This window comes from Petaurus breviceps, unplaced genomic scaffold (assembly GCF_028583685.1).
Source record: "Petaurus breviceps papuanus isolate PSGF00001 unplaced genomic scaffold, PetGlider_PUasm1.0 186, whole genome shotgun sequence".
Lineage (NCBI taxonomy): Eukaryota > Metazoa > Chordata > Mammalia > Diprotodontia > Petauridae > Petaurus > Petaurus breviceps.
In genome coordinates, this window is record NW_027185798.1 from 27,936,820 (window position 1) to 27,955,052 (window position 18,233).

General features: G+C 50.1%; 1 protein-coding gene across 1 annotated transcript in view; it reads left to right on the forward strand.

The window, feature by feature from the left end:
• The window catches only part of TMEM132E (transmembrane protein 132E), a 131,134-nt gene extending 113,942 nt beyond the window's left edge, over positions 1-17,192 (forward strand). The window contains exons 2-9 of the mRNA XM_069089928.1: positions 2,068-3,007; positions 5,309-5,455; positions 5,890-6,082; positions 7,706-7,849; positions 10,578-10,783; positions 12,114-12,396; positions 12,756-12,947; positions 14,605-17,192. Of these exons, the coding sequence (XP_068946029.1) occupies positions 2,068-3,007; positions 5,309-5,455; positions 5,890-6,082; positions 7,706-7,849; positions 10,578-10,783; positions 12,114-12,396; positions 12,756-12,947; positions 14,605-15,660 (3,161 nt within the window). The 3' untranslated portion in view covers positions 15,661-17,192. The remainder of the gene's footprint in view (positions 1-2,067; positions 3,008-5,308; positions 5,456-5,889; positions 6,083-7,705; positions 7,850-10,577; positions 10,784-12,113; positions 12,397-12,755; positions 12,948-14,604) is intronic.
• The last annotated feature ends 1,041 nt before the right edge of the window (positions 17,193-18,233 follow it).

Below are 18,233 nucleotides of genomic sequence, written 5' to 3' on the forward strand. Positions count from 1 at the left end.
CACACACACACACACACACACACACACACACACACACACACACACACCCCTCTGAAGCTCTGGGACCTTCTCATACCAACTCCAGTCTCAGCCGCAATGAGGATTTCTCTACTGGGCACCTTAGGATCTCGGAATTCCAAACTGGAAGGAACCTTAGAGGTCATATTCCAGCCCCATCGTTTTCCATTTAGTTTGTAGGTCTAGTGTTTGAGACTGGGTGCTCTGACTTGAAATGCACCAAACTCAGGGTGGTTAGCCTGCACGTTTGAGTGCCCTAGTGTGTGCCTAAAGGGCTCTCTCTCCACTGGGCTCTATGTCAATCATGATCACCCCCACTTAGGTCCCTTTCCCCAGACTCTCTTCCATGCCACCCCAAATATGAGGATACCCATCATTCTTATCTCAGAAAACATTGCTTTTCCATTTGCCCCTGCCCAAAAGAACCAAGCCTCAGATCCAAGAGAAAGGCCATTAAACCGATCATTTGGAAGGGCCAAATTCTGGGACAAATGGGGCAGCATGTGTATGTGTGTGTGTGTAGCGTTTTAAAATGTGCAAATCTCTTTCTCTGTTAACTCAATTGATCCCACAACCTTGTGAAGCAGGTGATAGTATTATCTCCATTTTACATATGAAGAAATCGTAAAATGGGAATAAAATAAGACACAGAGATTAAGAGACTTGTCCAGGGTCACACAGCTACTATGTGTCTGAACTTGGGTCTTTCTGATTTCAAGTCCTGTGGTCTGTCTACTTTAACACCCACTTGCTGAGTGTGGGTGGAAGGAGGGGACATGGAGGAATGGCCTTCCCAAGCGGTCCCTAAATGATGATATAAATACGTACTCTAAAGCCCAAGTGTAGGGAGTCCCTAAAGAGAGGGAGATTCTGGAATCTTAAAGAGAAGAATAAAGAATGAAAAATTTCACTTGTAAGTGTAACACCCCTTTATGTTACCTCTGAGTATTTGTGGTCAGTTTGAGTTCAGAGCTACTTTGATTCTTGCTAAAAATAAAAAAATAAAAAACCTGTTTTTCCCTCTCTGAACACCTCTCCCACCAACCAGACAACATTAATTATAGGTCGTACATTATGTAAGTCTTGCAAAAAGAGATAATTTACTTAAAATAGAAATGCCGGGCAAATAGTAGGAAAATACATTAAGCAGCATTCTCAACAATGGTTCCCACCTTCCCTCGTAAGTCTCCAGGGGAACATGGTGTTGGCATCTCTTTCGCTTCTCTCAGGTTCTGCTATCTCCCAACATCGCTGGAAAACATTAATCAACCCTTCACTGAATCTGCCTCTGGTACGCAGGAAATAAAAGACCGGGTCAACACTGGAACCCAGGCCCTCTGATTCAATGCTGTTTGCACCACAGTAAACTACAGATCTGATTACTTAGGAGACATTTGTGTGCTTTGTTTGGCGGTGTTAGAATGAGTGGTTTAACTAAAATGAAAATAATACTTTCCACAGGACACACAGTGGCCCTGGGATTCCATTGGTACAGGCAATGCCCCATGGGAAGGGATTCCCTCTGCCAATGAAGGTCAGCATCTTCTCTGAAATTTAGTCTTACAGACTGGACAGTGACTTGTCCAGGGTCGCAGAGAAAATAAGAGAAAGAGGATTTGAACTCAGGACTTCCTGGCTCCCAGGTTCTCATTCTCTATCCAGGGGTGGGCAACCTGTGGCCTATAGGCCACATGTGCCCTTCTAGGTCCTCAATCTCGGCCCTTTGACTCTATCTTAACTTCACAGAACAAATCCCCTAAATAAAAGGATTTGTTCTATAAAACTTGGACTCGATGAAAAGGCGGCACCCAAGAATTTAGAAAGTCACATGTGGCCTCCAGGCTCCAGGCTCCCCACCTGCCTCATAATGGTTTTTCTGGTTGAAAGATTACTCCTGGACTCTCTAGAGGCAAGGAGATCAGGTCCTGTCTGAGACATTGATCAGGAAATTAAAGGGGGTGGAGGGGTGGGGTGTCCCCCTCAATGGCGGTGGGAGGTAAGTGCCTGCAGCTCCCTGATGTTCCCTCTCTCCTTCTGTCCTCTTTCTAGCTTCTGGCCGCTCATCCCGCCTGGCCACGCCGATGCCCCCAGAGGCTCCTGCTGCCCCGGTGCTGCCCGTCAGTTACCGCCTGTCCCACACCCGCCTGGCCTTCTTCCTTCGAGAGGTGCAGCCACCACCCCCACCCACGGCCAACAGCAGCGGCGGGGGACCCCTTCAGCGTTCGGAACCTTTCGTCGTCTTCCAGACGAAGGAGTTGCCCATACTCAACGTATCCCTGGGGCCCTTCAGCACCAGCCAGGTCCTGGCCCGGGAGCTCCTACAACCCGCCAGCACTCTGGACATCCCTGAGAGGCTGACGGTGAACTGGAAGGTTCGGGCCTTCATAGTGCACCCTCGGGTGCCCGCCTCGCAGCCCGTGGCCCAAGTCTTGTTCTACGTGGCCGGCCGGGACTGGGACGACTTTGGGGCCACCGAGAGACTGCCCTGCGTCCGTTTGCACGCTTTCCGCAATGCCCACGAAGTCAAGAGCTCCTGCCGCCTGAGCGGAGGGCTGGCCACCTGCCTGGTCCGGGCCGAGCTGCCGCTAGCCTGGTTCGGACCGCCTGCTCCGGCGGCGCCACCCCCTGCCCGCCGCAAGCCCCCTGAAGGCCTGGAGCCCGAGCCTGGCGGGGAAAGCCAGCAAGCCGAACTCTACTATAGACTGCACTCCCCCGATGCCAGTGGGGGCTGTGGTGGGGAGGGCGCCCGCCGGGGCGGGGGAGGGGCCCGGGCTGAGGGCCCCACCCAGTACCCGCTCCTACGAATAGGAAGCATCAGTCTTTACCGCCCGCCGCCCAGACGGGCCCTTCAGGAGCACCGGCTGGACGGCAACCTAGTTATCCGCCTCCCGGACCGCCCCCTGAAACCTGGGGAGGTGTTAAGCATCGTCCTGTATCTGGCGCCCAACTCCTCCTCCTCCAGCCCCAGCGTGGAACATTTCACGCTCAGGTACACGGGATCCGGCCCCGGTGGCTCAGATTGTAGGCCTGGGATCATAGGTTTAGTCACCTGGAGGCCGCCTGGCCCGGACCCCTCATTTTACAGATGAGGAAACTGGGGCTCAGAGAGGTTAAGGCACTTGCCCAGAGTCACCCACTTAATGTGTGAAAAGCAGGGTTTGAATCCAGGTAGCTGTAGAAACCAGCAAAGGCCAGCTCACCGAATGTCTCCGTCTGCCTACTAACCTTAGGAGAGGCTGGATTTGACCTTCTCGGGCCTGAGTCCTACTCCCTGCTTCACCATTAACTTAACTCTGGGCAAGTCAGTTCCCCCTTGGAACTTCAGTGTTCTCATCTGTATAATGAGAATGATCATACCTAACCCACCCACCTCAGAGACCCATCCCTCGACTTTAGGGTTACTGGAGAAAAAATGGGGGAAGGGTTGGACTGAGGACAGGAAGGCCCAGGTAGGGGAGTGTGAGCGAGGCTGGCAGCATTAATAGTAAGAACAACGCCACAACAGTGATAATAAATATAGGACTTCAAGGTTTGCAAAGCGTTGTTTATGTATCTCCTTTGATTCTTATAACAGCCCCGTGAGGCAGGTGCTGTTTTATCTACATTTTACTGATGGGGAAACTGAGTCTGAGAGAGGATAAGTGGTTTGTCCATGGTCACACAGCTAGTAAGTGCCAGAGGCTCACCTTGAATTCAGGTCTCCAAGTCCAACACTTTATCTACTGGGCCCTTGTTAATGGGGGAATTGGAGGCAAGAGGGATGATGGCTGGGGTCTGTGAAGTTGATTGGGTCCTACAGTGGAAAGTTCTCCTCCTGCTTGCCTCTCCCAGGCTCCAATAGATGAGCTGGCTGCCGAGGTCAAAGCCTCTCTCCATATTCATTAAGTTCCATTGGAAAGTTGCATGGCTGATTACATTGACTTCCATTGCCATAATGGACTAGTGGAAGGGCACAGGAATCTCTTTGTACGCAGAGAGGTGAGGAAAAAGGGGAAGGCAAGAGAGGATGAGTGAGGCTTAGGTTTTAGCTTTAGCTCTCAGAGTGAGCTTCTGCACCTCTCTCAGGGAGTGTCTCATTGGTGCATGGTCCTCACTTCAGCGGCTTCACATGGATTATAGGGTCGTTGCAGGCCAACATAGTCCCATTAAATCTCATGATTTTCTAGACTCTGAGCCTTCCAGAAAATGGCAAACCCAAACTGAACTACCCTTATGAATAGATTACAATCCCATAAGGATGCCTACATGAGGTTGTAGAATGGAAGATTAGGACTGGAAGAGACATTAGCATAATCCCTTAGTTTTGCAGATGAGGAAACTGAGACTGTGACTTTCCCGACCTCACACCAAGTGCAAAGAGAATACGCATTTATTAAGTGATTGCTGTTTGCCAGACACTCTACTGAGCATTTTGCACATATCTCAGTTGATCCCCATAAGAATAACCCTGGAAGTTATTGTCCTTATTTTACAGTTGAGGAAACCAAGGCAAACAGAGCTTAAGTGATTTGCCCAAGATCGCATACCTAGAAAGTGTCTGAAGCTGAATTTAAACTCAGGTTTTCCTGAGTCCAAGCCAAGAGCTCTCTTCACAATACCAGTTAGCTAGAATTTAAACGCACATTCTCTGACTCCAGCACCTTCCTCTTTTCACTGAGGAGTATTCACTGAGGGGTAGAAGGAAGGCTCTTTTCGGTTCTCCCCACACTCCAGAAGTCTCTCCTCACCGAGGTCTGGGCCTGAGATACCACCTTTAGCAATTCACTCATTTGGGTCAAGCATTGCCTTCTCCTTTCTAGCGTAACAAGATTTTAAACTCCTTGAGGGCAGGAAATGAGCTCCATTCATCCTTGCATCTAGATACTCAGCCTTGAACTCGGTAGGTGATTAAGTGGTTATTGGTTGAACTGAATTACAAATAAGGCTGCCGCTGGGAAGTGTCCACATTACAGCTGCACCAAAGTGAGAGGAAGTGAGAAAATTCTTCAGATCCTGAATCTAAGTGGAGAGGATTTGAGGCACATTCTCTGGACCCTTGGAGGTAATAGAGAGCTCCTCAGATGCCCTGCCCTTTTCCCCTTCACAAAGAGGTTAATTGGATTGCGTTCCCCCAGGCATATGGAATACACTTCTGAGTCCAAAGGAAAGGCTTAGTTCATCCTTCCCTCACCAGCATGCCTTAAACTAGGGTTCCATGGCAGATGGTGTTGCTTAGTGACCTCTGGAATTGGAAGGAGCTTTGGGCTGCACCGTGACCCCTAGCCCTTTTGTCTTCCCTCTTTGTCCTCAGGGTGAAGGCCAAGAAGGGAGTAACCCTACTGGGCACCAAGGCCCGAAGTGGGCAGTGGCAAGTGACCTCAGAGCTGCTCACTGGGGGAAAGCACTCGACCGCCACCGTGGATGTGTCCAGAACTCAAAGTGCCCCTTTGCTCCCCAGGTCAGCCCCAGTAGCCATCTTGAGTGTCCTGGAGGGTGGTTCCCCTGCTGACCCTTCTTATCCTGTACCCTTTGCTGGGAGGAGGTTGGGGAAGAAAACAGGAAAGAATTGCCAAGCAGAAGTGGGGAGGGAGTTTTAGAAAGGAAGAAACCCATAAATCCTGGCACAAGCTGGAAGGCGAGAAGTGGGCATGAGTGCATTAGATTCTGGAAAATTAGAGAGCTGGGCAAGCTTTGATGAGGCCAGGGATTAAGGCAAGGGGGAGGGATTCCAGGTCCAATTACTGAGTCTTTCTCAGGGATCTGAGAATATGCAATATTGCAATACTCACTACCAGTTAGACTGCTCTTAGGGTTCCCCTATCGACCAGGAAAGAATAGCCCCCAGCCCTTCTTGCTCATCCCTCCTGCTGCCACTCCCTTCATACCTGGCAGGGAGAGCGAGGGACCCCTGGAGATCCTGCAGCTGGACTTTGAGATGGAGAACTTCACCAGCCAGTCTGTGAAGCGCCGGATCATGTGGCATATCGACTACCGAGGCAGGAGCCCCTTGCCTGACCTAGAGAGGGCAGTGACTGAGCTGACCGTCATCCAGAGGGATGTACAGGCCATTCTGCCTCTGGCTATGGTGAGGGGCATCCCGAGTGCATGAGAGCCAGTGATGGAATTTGTCTGTGACGCTGTTTCCTAAATGAAGGAGGTTTCCCTGGAGAGCCTCTGCTGCTAATGTAGCCTCCCGTATCTCCTCCATATTTGCCTATGCTCACATTGTTTTCCCTGATGACTGTAAGTCCCTTGAGGGCAAGAACTGTTTCATTTCCATCTTTGTATCCATAGGATCTATCCATGCTGGGCACATAAGAAGTGCTTGATAAATGCTTGCTGATTGATTAATTGATTAATCAGTGGATGTATGTATATGATTGTGTAATCACATATATGCACTGGCCAGTGTGTGTGTGTGTGTGTGTGTGTGTGTGTGTGTGTGTGTAACTGTGTGTCTATGATTATGTATGTATTACTGGGTGTATGTCATAGAGGCAGTGTTGTATAGTGGAAAGGGCACTGTGTTTGGAGTTAGGGGACCTGGATTCAAACCCTGACCCTGACACTTACTACCTCTTTAACTATGGGCAAGTCATTTAATCTTTGGACTTGAATATCCTCATTTATAAAATTAGAAGGTTAGACTAGATAGCCTCAAAGGTCTTTTCCAGGTCTGAATCTGTGTGTGTGTATGTGTGTGTGTGTATGTGTGTATGAGAGAGAGACAGAGAGACAGAGAGAGAGAGAGAGAGAGAGAGAGAGAGAGAGAGAGAGAGAGAGAAGGGAAAGAGGGAGAGATAGAAAGAGAGGGACACAGAGAGAGACAGGCAGAGAGAAGATGAAGAGAATAGTTCTGTTAAGACTAAATGATTAAATATGAGTGACTGAGTGAATTTGTGAGACAGTATCTGAAAGTGATGTTTAATATTAATTCAATTCCACAAACAATTGTCAAGCCCTTGCTGTGTGAAGGAGCGCTATCCTAGATTTTAAGAATACGAAGATGAAAAGAACGGCAGCATGGTACCTGACCTCAAGGGGCTTACACTCTAGTAGAGAAGGAACAGCAAGTAGACAGAGATAGGGAGGATAGCTGGGAGAATTTTAGTGCAAAGGAGCATAGAATTATTGATGTAGATCTGGAAGTGACCTTAGAGATTGATCCAGACCAAGTGATCCAGGAAAATTTGAGAAAAAGGATCCCCTTTCAGTTGGGGGAAATCTGGGAGCACTTCCTAGAAGAGGTGGCACCTGAGTGGGAAGAGAGACTTTCAGTAGGTGGAGATGCAGATGGGATGCATCCAAGGCATGGGGCATTGCTTGTGCAAATGTCCATTGGAGGGATGGTCATGGAATGGGCCACTTATCCAAGAGGTCAGTTAGAAAGATACCTTAGTGGAACAATCAGGCGGGGATAATTGAACACATTTACCTGAGGATGGGTGACTATGCATCTGAGCACCTATGGATGTTTGTATCTGAGTTTGTGAATCTGAATCTGTATGTTGGTGCGTTTACCCTTCATCTGAACAGTGAAGGACAGGAGGGAAGAGAATTGGGGATGAAAGAGGAGGAGTTAGAAGGGAAGATGAGGACTAATGCCTATCTTCTCCACAATGGCAGAAGAAATGGAGTAGGGCGGGGTCTGGAGAGAGCCAAGACAACTTCCTTTTCTAAACCATTGTCTCCTTCATCCTCACCACAGGACACCGAGATCATCAATACAGCCATCCTGACTGGCCGGACAGTGGCCATACCAGTCAAGGTCATTGCTATTGAGGTGACAGGCCAGGTTCTGGATGTCTCCTCCCTGGTGGAGTGTGAGTCCAACAATGAGGACATCATCAAGGTGGGCACTGTGTCCCTCGAGGTCCCCCAGAGGGGCAGCTACCCCAGTGGGAGACAAGAGTCCCAGGGAACCTGAGCCAAAAGGGATTAAATCAGTATTAGATAATACTCAAGGAGAGATCTGTTTTGGATGGAGTATCAGATGATACGACAGCATCATGATGGAGAGAGGGGAGGATAGAATGATGAGATTTGCACGTCCTCTGTCTTGGATGGGGTTAGTTTTTGTCGTTGTTTTTCTGATGAATCTTGAAAAGCTTCCTGGAGGAGGTGACCTTTTAAGATGTGTGAATAATGGGGGAGAGATGGCTTGGCACCACTTCAGGAACTCATCAGAGAAAAGTCCTATTGAGAACTGTTTATAGTAGATATAGAAGGACAGAATTCTTCTCCTTTCTTAACTCATGAAACCTATATATTCTACAGTGGATTAAGCAAAGCAGTTGGAGTCAGGAAAACCCGGGTTCAAATCACCTTTGATACCTTAATAGCTGTGTAACCCAGCGTTAACTTCCCTGGGCCTCATTCTCTCCATCTGTAAAATGAGAGGGTTAGATTTAATGACGTCTAAAGACTCTTCCAGTTCTAAATCTGTGATCCCCGGCGTCTTCATCCCCCATCCCTCCATCCCATATCCATCCATAAACACCTCAAGCTGCTTACTTTAAACAAGACTGTTGTAGGCATATTGTGTCCTCGCCATTCCAGGGATGTAGGAGGCCCAGCTTGTGATAAATCATTTGTCAGGCTACCTCCAGGGGGCCCCCAGATTTATCCCTTCATGCCCGATATGGAAAGAGGGCTGTAGGCAAGCAGGGGAAGGGGTAGGGAATGGGGGGAGTAAATGGAGAAGTGGAGGAACAGGGGAAGAGGGAGGGAAGCTGGCATAGGCCTCTTACCTGGGGAGCCAGCGAGCCATGATTACAGTGTCAGGGTTCTCGGCGGGCTCCATAAATCAAAAGATTACATGGCTGGATCTGTTTTCTGTTCCTGTAAATAATTCAGCATTAAGGAGAACAGAAGAAGGGGGAGCTGTGGGTTTTTGTTCGTTCTTCATCCTTCTCACCCTCTCTCTGCCTTTACTGTCCCCCTCTCCTCAGTCTCTCTCTCTTACACACACACACACTCTCTCTTTCTCTCTGGGATTGAAGTGTATGTGATTCATCTCGTCCATAGATGCGCCTGCCTCTAGGAAGGATAATATTAATAGCTAATGTTTTATATGGCACTTTAAGGTTTTACAAATACTATCTTGTTTTATCCTCACAACAGCCCTGTGAGGTATGTGCTGTTCTCATGGCCATTTCACAGATGAGATAACTAAGGCAGGTGGTGATTAAGTGATTTGTCACACAGCTAGTAAATGTTTTGGGCCAGATTTGAATGGAGAGATTCCTGACTCCAGGCCCAGCACTGTATTCACTGCACTGCCTAGCTGCCCCCCAAACCATCCCAATGTAAAAAAAACTGTCCCCACCCCCCAGACTCATGCTTTCGGGAGCAGAATTTTGCTGCCAAGAGATATTTCTTGAAGTTTAATTGACTGATCTACATGGTCACAGAGTTCAGAAGAGGAACCTGAAACTTTCTACCCTGAGCCCCTCCACCAGCCCACCCAAGGGCCCAGTTCTAAGAGATGAGAATAGAGTAGGATTTTCCAGAAGTCGACAGTGGGATTTGCCCAGATCTGGAATGTTACTCCATTGATTTTTTAATGGGGGAAATGAGCTGCTTTTCACCACCCCACCATGCCCTCTTCTGACCACTGTGGTAATGATGACCTAGCTCATTTGAGCACTCTGAGCTGACAGCCCCCATAGTGTTGGGGGGGGGGGAAGTTGGGAGAAGGAATCCTGGCCAAGCAGCCTCCCCACTCCTTCCATTTTCCCTTCATCCCTCCCTAAACACAAATCCTCTGTGTGTGTGTGTGTGTGTGTGTGTGTTCAATTCAGTTCAATTAATTTTTATTAAAAACATGCTATGGGCCAGGCACTACTAGGGATAGAGATTGGACTTGTGATTTCATTGATATAGGGAACTCCTAGGTGAGGAAAGCCTTTCCAGCAGTGCAGATTAGCATCTTCTCTTCAATTTAACAGTACCCAGAGTACTAAGAGAATAAGTAATTTGCTCAAAATCACACAGCTAGTTTCCATCAGAAACAGCCTTGAGCCCAGGGGTGCAGCTCCTTCCTCTATGTTTTGTGCCCCAGTCCCAACCTTTCCACCCCGTTCATATCTGTGGACTATAGGACGTGTGTGTATGTGTGCATACGTACGTGTGTGCATGTGTCTCTTGAGGCCAGACTCCCCAGTAGTTTGTGGGATGGCACTATATGGAGGGGATGTTGCTCATGGTTTCAAGGTATCATCATTAGAGCTGGAACGGACCATCCAGTCCATCAAAGACCATAAGAGACCATCCAGTCCAATAACAATTTTATGAGTTAGAGACGTGAGACGCAGAGAGCTGAGCTGCCCAGAGTGACCCAAGATTTGGACCCAGGTCATCTCATGTTCTTTCCATTGTCCTATGAATAGTCAGTATAGTGAAGGGGATGGTGGGTCCTTCACTGACTTCATTGGGCTGGGTGGCCCTTTAAGGACACGTCTGTCCTCTCTGCCAAGTCATCTGGCCCTCCTGAGGCTTCAGATCTAGCCATGGATCTCTACAGCATGACAAGGCTCCTGGTTTCCTAACTCTCATTCCTCTACTTCCCTTCCCTACAGGTGTCGAGAAGCTGTGACTATGTGTTTGTGAGTGGAAAGGAGTCACGGGGGTCCATGAATGCTCGGGTGACCTTCCGATACGATGTCCTGAGCGCCCCCCTGGAGATGACTGTCTGGGTCCCGAAATTACCCTTACACATTGAGCTCTCTGATGCCCAGCTCAGCCAAGTGAAGGGCTGGAGGGTACCCATTCTCCCAGACAGAAGGTACAAGAATGACCTCTGGGGACACAGCCTCCCACTCCCAAGTGGCCCTTGCTGGGTGCCACACAGCCTCCAATGCATTCACCAGCACAGACTCATGTACACACACACACTACTCCTGGGCATACACAGAGGCAGGCACATGCTTCCTCTCAGCCATGTATTAATGTTCAAGGTCACATACTGTCTACACCCACTCTGAACTCCTGGGGTGGGAAAAATCCAGTAGGAAGGTTAGAGAAAAGGAAAAATAATGATGTAAAAGAAGTAACAGAGAGGTGAAATGAAGACGGAGAAACACAGAGAGAGAGACAGACAGACAAACAGATGGACAGACAGACAAAGGGGGGAAGGGAGGGAGGACGTACATGAAAGAGGCCTAGAAAAGTAAAGATGCAAAGAGGGAAGGAGAGAAAAGCAATATTCACAGAATTTGGAATAGGAGGAGATTAACCCAAGCCATCATTTTATAATGAGAGTCTGAATAATTGTCCAACCCCATGTGGTTAATAAGCAGCAAAGCCAGAGTTTGTACCCAAATCCAGGACTCCTCATGTCATCTCACACTGTTGAGAGAGATGCTGAGCTCCTCAGACCCTTGGGGAGGGAGTGGAGGACACTGGCTTGGTTTCTCTGGGATATTAAAGTGAAAAAGGGAGAGATGGGTAAACACAAAAGAAGAGGGCCCTGGTTCCAGGGGGGTGGTGAATCATGGGGTCATAGATTTAGAGTTTGGAGAAGCCTTAAAAGCCCATTAGTCCAACCCTGGAAACGCTGAGAGGGGAAGGAAACAAAATCTCCTTAAATAGGGTATTTCCTAGAGTGGGGTAGAACCAAACAGCACAGGGGAGAAGGGGGCCAGCCCCTTTCATGCCTCCCAACACAGTAGATTCTATTTCCTTTTCTCTAGAGCTCAGGTAGATGGGAAGGACCAAATGAGGAAAGTGCGGATCGTAGAGCAGGGGTGGGCCAAGTGTGGCCCTCTGACTGAATCCAGACTTCGCAGAACAAATCCCCTTAATAAAAGAATCTATTCTGTAAAACTTGGACTCAGTTAAAAGGCCGCACCCAAGGATCTAGAAAGCCATATGCGGCCTCGAAGCCACAGGTTCCCCACTCCTGTGTAGAGAGAGAAGACATATTCAGATACATGGAGAGTCTGAGGGGGCAGGATTTAACCCAGTTGGTCCCTTGCCTCCCTGCCGTCTTCACTTCCTTTCCCCTTTAACACACACACAAACACACACACACACGTATGTCTCTTGTAGCACAGAGATAAAACATGGGACTGGGAGCCCCATGCTAACCCTGCTCTCTACCTGCTTATGCCCAGGTCAGCTCGGGAGAGTGAGGACGAGGAGGAAGAAGAGGAAGAGAAGCGGCAGAACCGGGGCTGTACTCTTCAGTACCAACACTCCACGCTCCAGGTCTTCACCCAGTTCCATACCACTTCCTCTGAGGGCACTGACCAGGTGGTCACCATGCTGGGCCCTGACTGGCTGGTGGAGGTGACCGACCTGGTCAGTGATTTCATGAGGGTAGGCGACCCTCGTGTGGCCCAGCTGGTGGACAGTAGCACTTTGGCTGGCCTTGAGCCTGGGACGACCCCATTTAAGGTAGGGCTCAGCTTCCCCTCCACCCCAACTCACCCCAGAATCTCCCCACCCTAAACGCTTATATTAAGACCCTGGAGACAAAGGAAATCCTGAGGTTGACTCCAGCTCTCCTGTTCCAAGCCCTGACTGTTTCCATTCGCCCTATCCCTCTCATATACCTGTCCTTGTCTCATAGCTCTGAAGCAATGAGCTATATAGCCAATGGAAGGATCCCTCTTGGGGGAAAGATGGGATGTCAGTTAAAGGGTCGGGGTTGGGGCAGGCGACAAGTTACCTGCCACCCTGAACCTACCTCTCCCCTTCCCCACACTCAGCCCTTGGCCTGAGGACACAGCGTCCCATTTACTCCACCCCTCCAGGTTATATCCCCACTGACTGAGGCTATCCTGGGAGAGACAATGGTGACGGTGACAGAGGAGAAGGTCAGCATCACAGAGCTCCGAGGGCAGGTTGTGGCCAGCCTGTCCCTCTCCCTCCGCCCCAGCCCTGGGAATAGTCACACCATCCTGGCTACTACGGCAGCCCAGCAGACCCTCAGCTTCCTCAAGCAGGTGAGTCAGTGATGGGCTGGAGGTACTGGGTACCTCACCTCATGTTCCCACCCTCTGCCAACTTCAGGTGTCGTATTATTCACCCTTCCTTACTGCTCTGTCCTGGCTGGGTAATGACTTAATTATGGAAAGTCTAACCATCCATTTTTCTGCACTCAATGACCAGAGAGTACTTCTCCTGGAAACCTGAGAAACCTGTCCTCAGGTCTCTGGAGGACCAGACACCTCTTTTCCCTAACTCCATCTGACTCCTAAACCCCAACGACAGCTTCTTTCCTCTGCTCCCTAATAGCAACAGAAAGAAATAAAAAGGGTTGGAGAAGGGAGGGGAATAAGAATTAGATGCAGAAAAGCTAACCAAGTACATCATACAGAAAGAGATCACAGGACCCCGAGCTTAGAGCTGGAAAAGACTCAAGGAAGACATTGTAGAGACCTAGACCCCTATTTTACAGATGTAGAAATGGAGGCCCAGAGAATTTAAGTGAGTTGCCCAGAGTCACACAGCTGCTAAGTGCCTGAGACAGGAAGAACCATTGGGTAGTGGATTCAGGTTATCCTCATTATGTTGCTGCTTCTGTCCTTGACTCAATGTGCAACCTTAGGCAAATTCCTTATTCTCTCTGGGCATCTGTTTCCTACTCTTTGTAATGAAGAAGTTGGGCTGAGTTATTTCTAAAATCCCTTCTAGGTCTGGAATTTACAATTATTCAGATTGTAGGAGAAAAGGCCAAGGAGAGCTTGAACCAGAGAATAGAGAAGATAATAGCAGCCCCCTACAGATATGAAGGGAGAGTGAAAACAGACTTCTATTCATCTTCTCCAAAGCAGGACACAAAAGTATGAGGCTGTTGCTACAAGAGAAGAGACTAGGTCTGCGGCTCTATTAAGATAATGGGGTGGGCGGATGGAGGAGGGAAGTGATGAGGGGAGGTTTTGAATGAATGGAAAGTTATTTCTTAGTTGCTTATAATATGCCAAGCACTGTGCTAATTGCAAGGGATACAAACAGAAAATGAGAGACAGTTCCTACTTTCAGGGGGTTCACACTCTAATTGAAAGAGACAATACATTAGATAGTTCAACTTCAGGGCCAATAGAAAGGCCTGTAAATCCTGAGGATGCAATTGTGGGTGAATGGCAAGGCCCAGGGGTCCTTAGGATGCATTGTCAGGTCAGATTCGGTGCCTGGGGAGGTGGAGGTCTGAGCATACAGCAGGGTTAAAGGTAAGACACATTTCTAAAGATGTTTGGTCATTTCAGTCATGTCCAACTTCGTGATCCCATTTGGGGTTTTCTTGGCAAAGCTACTGAAGTGGTTTGCCATTTCCTTCATTTGACAGATGAGGAAACTGAGGCAAACAGGGTGAAGTGACTTGCTCAAGGTCACACAGCTAGGGCCAGATTTGAACTCAGGTTGCTGAGTCTTCCTGTTCTCTGTGCACTGAGCCACCCAGCTGCCATATGGAGATGTCATAATAAATGGCTGGGATGGTTTGGGTTTAGAGAGGTGGATTTGTTGAGTTCCAACCTGTCCTTATTAGAGCATTCCTACCCTCTGTCCTCCATCTCTCTCTGCCTCCCCCAGAAAGGGTGGTGATCTTAACGACACCTTTCTCCTTTCTCTGCCTTCCCTTCCCCTGGTTGCCTCTTCCAGGAAGCACTCCTGAGTCTCTGGCTGTCCTACAGCGATGGCACCACAGCTCCGCTGTCTCTGTACAGCCCAAGAGACTACGCCCTGATGGTCAGCAGCCGGGACAAGAGGGTGGCCACGGTGACCCAGGACCGGGCTTTCCCCCTTGTGGTGGCCGAGGCTGAGGGAGAAGGCCTGCTGCTTCAGGCTGATCTCACCATCGCAGAGAGCTGTCAGAAATCCAAGAGGAAGAGTATCCTGGCCACGGCGGCTGTGGGGCTTCGAGTCCGCTTTGGGAACGAGGAAGAGGACCCCACCTATGACTACCCAGGCCCGAGCCAGCCTGGCCCAGGTGGGGGTGGTGGAGACAGCGGGGAGGAGGCCCTGGGGCCTGGCCACCCAGGCACTGCTTTCCCTCAGGGGCCCCCCACACCGGGCACTGCTGGCCCAGCCCAGACTCCCACGGAGGATTTCCCAGCCATCCCCACCAGCTTCACCCAGATGCCCCGAGGGCTGACGGACCTGGAGATTGGGATGTACGCCTTACTGGGCGTCTTCTGCCTGGCCATCCTCGTCTTCCTCATCAACTGTATTGTGTTTGTGCTCCGGTATCGGCACAAGAGGATCCCCCCTGAGGGCCAGACCAGCATGGACCACTCCCATCACTGGGTCTTTCTGGGTAATGGGCAGCCCCTGAGGGCCCAGGGTGAGCTCTCACCACCTGCAGGCAACCCTCTGGAGGCCGTGCCCGCCTGCTGCCATGGGGACCACCACAGCAGCGGCAGCTCCCAGACCAGCGTCCAGAGTCAAGTACATGGGAGAGGGGATGGCAGCTCAGGCGGCTCAGCCCGGGACCAGGCTGAGGACCCAGCCAGCTCTCCCACATCCAAGCGCAAGCGGGTCAAGTTCACCACTTTCACCACAATGCCCTCCGAGGAGCTAGCCTATGACTCAGTGCCCGCTGGGGAGGAGGAGGAGGAGGAGGACCTGAGGTGGGGCTGCCCGGATGTGGCAGGGGGCACGTTGGCTGCCCCCCAGGACCTGCATAACTACATCCGCAGAATCAAAGAGATTGCTTAGATGCCCCTCCTACAGCTACCCCGAGCCTCCACCCAGGCCCCACTCAGCTGCTTTTCCAGGAAGAGTCTGCCTCCCCCTCCCCCTCCCGGGCTCACTCTGGGCCTTGTTGGATTGGGTTTTATAAATCCTAACCTTCTCCCCACCTCCTAACATTGGGTTAGGCCTGGGCAGGGCTGGATCTGAGGCCTTGTCCCCTCCCCTCCCTTTGCAGCTGGTCCTCCTTCTCGGGGGACCAGCCCTGTAGAAGGGGATTAAAGGAGGGGTCCTCTCTTCCCTCTCTCAGTCTCTCCACTGCCTTCTAAAATCTAACACCTCTTTTTCCCCTCAGAGAGTGAGAAGAGGCAATGTGTAGACAAGAGAGACAGAAAGAAAAAGCTGGGGGAAGGAGAGAGAAGCATGGGCTTTGCCCTGTGTCCCCCTCCAAAGCTTTGTCTGCCCCCAAGGTTGTCCCTTCCTTGGGGGTCTGCTTCCCTCTCCTCCCATGTCCCCCATTTCTCCTCCTTCCCTTCCCCCAAGCTGCACAATGACTTTTCTCAAACCTACATTCAGGGATTTCTGTCCTGAGGATGGGGATGAGGGGACTCCCCCCAGCCCTCCTAAGGGATGGAGCTGCAAAGCTGAAGAATTGGGGCTGGCTTGGGAAGTCATACCCCCTGACAATCTGGGAGGCTCAGTCCCTCTGCAGATACTGGGAACCTCCCCAGGTTACTTGTGGGAGTTCCCGTGGGAGCCCTTGGTCACAGGGTCAGCCCAAAGGGGGGGGTCAAGGACAGAGCCAGACTCTGCCACCCTCATGTTGCCCATCCCCTCAAATCTCCCCTGAGGGGTTATTGAGGGTTTCTCTCCTCTTGCCTCCTTCCTATGGAGGCCCTGGGCAGGGAACTGGTGTGTTGGAGGTGTCTATTCTGTCCACAACTATTCCCCTCCACCCCAAAAATCTATTGCCTAGAGTGGGGGCACTGGCCATGAGACTATCCCAGAAAGGGTTAAGGGGTGAGACGGCAGAGAAGAAGGGGGAGCTCCTTCTGCCCATGCTCTCATGGCTTCCCCTCAATGTCTCACCCTTGCTCCCAACCCAAGGGCACTGCCCTCTAATTCCCAGGTAGGTGGGAATTCTTCTAATCCTGTGATTTCCTCAGCTAGGTCTTCACCACGCCTTAGCCACTTGTCATGGTTTTGCCAGCTGTTTATTCCCTTTCCAGGTGGGCCAGGGTGTGGGAGGCACTAGGAGAGGCTGCCTTTCCCCCACTCTGCCAACACAGACCCCCATGGGGTGGGTCCGAGGGCACCAGGAGACATATTGTCTTCAAGGGTGGGAGCTGAGGGCACCAGCATCACCACCACCACCCTGGGACAGCTGGATTGGACGGTGTGACTTCTCAGATGTGATTTCTCCATTTGGGTTTTTACCCACCACTGTGTCTGATTTTTCTTAAATAAATAAACACAAGAGACCAGGATAGGGCAGAAGCAGAGGAATCCGGAGAACAGATGTGCTGCACACCTGGTTCTGTTTTGTTCTATACACACATACACACGTGTGATCATGTACACCCTCTCCCCTCCTCACAGATACACAACTTTTTGGCATGGAAACACAACTAGAAATGGGGCTGGGGTGAATGGAAGGGAAAAGACACATACGAATGGGTAGGTTTGCACATACTACTTACTAAAGCTTCTTCCATTGTGGAACTGGCCACAGAAGAGGGGGCAGCAGAATATGGGATTGTAGAACCAGAGATGGTAGGGTCCTCAGAGACTACCTAGCTCAATCCCCTTGTTTGATAAATTTGAGGGTTTGGCAAGTTAAGTGACTTGCCCAAGGTCACAAAGTTAAGCATCAGTGGGGGGGGGGGAGGGAACATTTTAACCCAACAACCCTAGCTAGACATACTGCCTATTATGTCTATTATGATGGCCAGAAAAAGCGATATAAATGTACTTTCAAGGTCTTTTTTTTTTGGAGGGGGAGGGCAGGGCAATTGGGGTTAAGTGACTTGCCCAAGGTCACAAGTCTAGTAAGCATTAAGTGTCTGAGACCGGATTTGAACTTAGGTCCTCATGACTCCAGGGCCAGTGCTCTATTCACTGCACTACCTAGCTGCCCCACTCAAGGTCTTTCTTAAGAACTTTTGAATTGATTATGTAACATGGGAGACACTGGCACAAGACCACCCACATGGCACGCTCAGAGAAGGTGCTTTGCTCTAGGAGCAAAGTAGCTCAAAGGACACCACAGGATACACAAATTCGGAGAATCCACCCCAAATGTTCACATAGACTAAGTCTTCCCAAACTTTGTGTTTGAGCATTCCAAGTGCGGATTGGTCTGGTCAGCCACAGCTGGACACACATCACGTGACTCAAAGATAACAAGGTCATTTTGGTCCTCTTCAAGAATGAAGGATAACAACCACTGCCTATCGATTTGATTAAAACTTAAGGAAGGGAGTTGCCCTTACTGACCTTCTCCAAGGCTTCCCTGACCCAATTCCCCTAATCCTGCTGTGGAGAAGAGATTTTCTCTTAAATTATTTGGAGAGGTGGGACATGAACCAGACTTCCCTGCA